This window comes from Notothenia coriiceps, unplaced genomic scaffold, assembly GCF_000735185.1.
Source record: "Notothenia coriiceps isolate Sejong01 unplaced genomic scaffold, NC01 NC01_scaffold00037693, whole genome shotgun sequence".
Classification (NCBI taxonomy): domain Eukaryota; kingdom Metazoa; phylum Chordata; class Actinopteri; order Perciformes; family Nototheniidae; genus Notothenia; species Notothenia coriiceps.
Window position 1 is genome coordinate 11,750 of NW_011370394.1, and position 2,966 is coordinate 14,715.

The following is a 2,966-nucleotide window of genomic DNA, read 5'->3' on the forward strand; positions in this document are numbered from 1 at the left end:
TGTCCTCAGGAGTATCTCTCCAGACTGAGACTCTCTGTGTGTCCTCAGGAGTATCTCTCCAGACTGAGACTCTCTGTGTGTCCTCAGGAGTATCTCTGAGACTCTCTGTGTGTCCTCAGGAGTATCTCTCCAGACTGAGACTCTCTGTGTGTCCTCAGGAGTATCTCTCCAGACTGAGACTCTCTGTGTGTCCTCAGGAGTATCTCTCCAGACTGAGACTCTCTGTGTGTCCTCAGGAGTATCTCTCAAAACTGAGACTCTCTGTGTGTCCTCAGGAGTATCTCTGAGACTCTCTGTGTGTCCTCAGGAGTATCTCTCCAGGCTGAGACTCTCTGTTTGTCCTCAGGAGTATCTTTCCAGACTGAGACTCTCTGTGTGTCCTCAGGAGTATCTCTCCAGACTGAGACTCTCTGTGTGTCCTCAGGAGTATCTCTCCAGGCTGAGACTCTCTGTGTGTCCTCAGGAGTATCTCTCCAGACTGAGACTCTCTGTTTGTCCTCAGGAGTATCTCTCCAGACTGAGACTCTCTGTGTGTCCTCAGGAGTATCTCTCCAGACTGAGACTCTCTGTGTGTCCTCAGGAGTATCTCTCCAGACTGAGACTCTCTGTGTGTCCTCAGGAGTATGTCCTCAGGAGTATCTCTGAGACTCTCTGTGTCCTCAGGAGTATCTCTCCAGACTGAGACTCTCTGTGTGTCCTCAGGAGTATCTCTCCAGGCTGAGGCAGATCCGCCTGCAGAACTTCAACGAGCGTCAGCAGATCAAAGCCCGGCTCAGAGGAGAGAAGGTGAGCATCTGCTTTGTATGTATGTATTTTATTTGTATGTATTTGTATTTCCACATTTAACAATTTGTAATGCTATTTTATTTCTGTTAGAAAAATCTCACTGGTCACCGGCTTGAAGCTCAAGCCTTGAGTTTACATTTTTTAGTCAAAACAAAAAAAGAGAATTTGTTGGTGTTTTTCTCAAAATCTCAAAATTCTGACATTTTCAAAAAATTCAAAATATTCTGGATTTTTCTTAAAAAATCTAAATTCTTTGACTTTTTCTCAAAAGTCCTTGCAGGTTGATAACATGAGAGTCACTTACATATGTGAAGGGCGAGGTTAAGTAAAGCCTTGCATGTCATTAAAAGCACTTTAAAATGAATTCTGAAGGACGCCGGTAACCAGTGCAGTGATACGGTGCAATGGGAGATTTCTGACGTTTCCTCTCCTGTGTTGTTGTTGTTGTTGTGTTTCAGTACGACAGCGACGGGTCAGACAGCCAGGAGTCCAGCGAGGACGCCGAGCTCAAGAGGAAGAAGATCGAGGCGCTAAAGGTGAGGATTACATTAATATGTCACATTGAAGCCGGAAGACTTATAGGAATAAAGCTTTTTGACCGGCGCTCTTTCCCATAACTTAAGCTAATGAAATCACCGTGCGTAATGGATGGAGTTGAAAACGATCTTTTGCTTGTGCTTCTCGTCCCGTCAGGCTCAAGCTAACACTCGAGCTGCTGTGCTGAGAGAGCAGCTGGAGAAGAAGAGGGTGGAGGCGCTGGAGAGGGAGAAGAGAGCCTGGGAGGAGCACGTAAGATCCATCAATCTCCATCTTTATCAATCATCACATTTATTTATACAGCACATTTAAAAACAACCCACGTTGACCAGAGTGCAGTACAGGGAACAAATACAATATAGAGATATAGAGATATAGATCGACCATCTGCTGTCATGGAAAGACCAAATTGAATATATAGCACAATAACTAGAAACATGTTTTTTAATGCTATTTTATTTCTGTTAGAAAAGTCTCCCTGGTCCCCGGCTTGAGCTTCAATATCAGGATCCATGTATTTATGATCTTCTCACGAATGGAAGTAGTCAGCCCGAAGCATCCTCTGTGCTCCAGCCTGAAGCATCCTCTGTGCTCCAGTCAGCCTGAAGCATCCTCTGTGCTCCAGCCTGAAGCATCCTCTGTGCTCCAGCTGAAGCATCCTCTGTGCTCCAGCCTGAAGCATCCTCTGTGCTCCAGTCAGCCTGAAGCATCCTCTGTGCTCCAGCCTGAAGCATCCTCCGTGCTCCAGTCAGCCTGAAGCATCCTCTGTGCTCCAGCCCGAAGCATCCTCTGTGCTCCCTCGCCCAGTCAGCCTGAAGCATCCTCTGTGCTCCAGCCCGAAGCATCCTCTGTGCTCCAGTCAGCCTGAAGCATCCTCTGTGCTCCAGTCAGCGAAGCATCCTCTGTGCTCCAGTTAGCCTGAAGCATCCTCTGTGCTCCAGCCTGAAGCATCCTCTGTGCTCCAGCCTGAAGCATCCTCTGTGCTCCAGCCTGAAGCATCCTCTGTGCTCCAGTCAGCCTGAAGCATCCTCTGGGCTCCAGTCTGAAGCATCCTCTGTGCTCCAGTCAGCCTTAAGCATCCTCTGGGCTCCAGTCTGAAGCATCCTCTGTGCTCCAGCCTGAAGCATCCTCTGTGCTCCAGCCTGAAGCATCCTCTGTGCTCCAGTCAGCCTGAAGCATCCTCTGTGCTCCAGTCTGAAGCATCCTCTGGCTCCAGCCTGAAGCATCCTCTGTGCTCCAGCCTGAAGCATCCTCTGTGCTCCAGTCAGCCTGAAGCATCCTCTGTGCTCCAGTCCTCTCAGTGAACACAGAGCTACAGATCAGATGCACGCTGAAGGCTCTTCGAGCAGCTCTCACTGATCCTGCTGTGATGTTCCATGTTTGTTGTTTGTTTCTCATGTCTTGATGTTTGTCTGATGTTACACATGGAGCTGCTGGGATGCAAGGAGCATTTCAGACCTGATCTGACCTTTAAAGTATTATCGCATCGTATAGTAAAATAACACAACGCCGCGAACGTCGGAGCGGCAGTGCCCCGCGTTGTTCTCTCCAGACTGAGACTCTCTGTGTGTCCTCAGGAGTATCTCTCCAGACTGAGACTCTCTGTTTGTCCTCAGGAGTATCTCTGAGACTCTCTGTTTGTC

The 2,966-nt window shown here is 48.4% G+C and overlaps 1 protein-coding gene across 1 annotated transcript in view; it reads left to right on the forward strand.

The window, feature by feature from the left end:
* The window catches only part of LOC104967769 (uncharacterized), a 10,202-nt gene extending 8,253 nt beyond the window's left edge, over window positions 1–1,949 (forward strand). Inside the window, exons 2-7 of the mRNA XM_010797294.1 lie at window positions 120–224; window positions 308–490; window positions 664–786; window positions 1,245–1,322; window positions 1,480–1,575; window positions 1,792–1,949. Of these exons, the coding sequence (XP_010795596.1) occupies window positions 120–224; window positions 308–490; window positions 664–786; window positions 1,245–1,322; window positions 1,480–1,575; window positions 1,792–1,929 (723 nt within the window). The 3' untranslated portion in view covers window positions 1,930–1,949. The remainder of the gene's footprint in view (window positions 1–119; window positions 225–307; window positions 491–663; window positions 787–1,244; window positions 1,323–1,479; window positions 1,576–1,791) is intronic.
* Window positions 1,950–2,966: the final 1,017 nt, after the last annotated feature.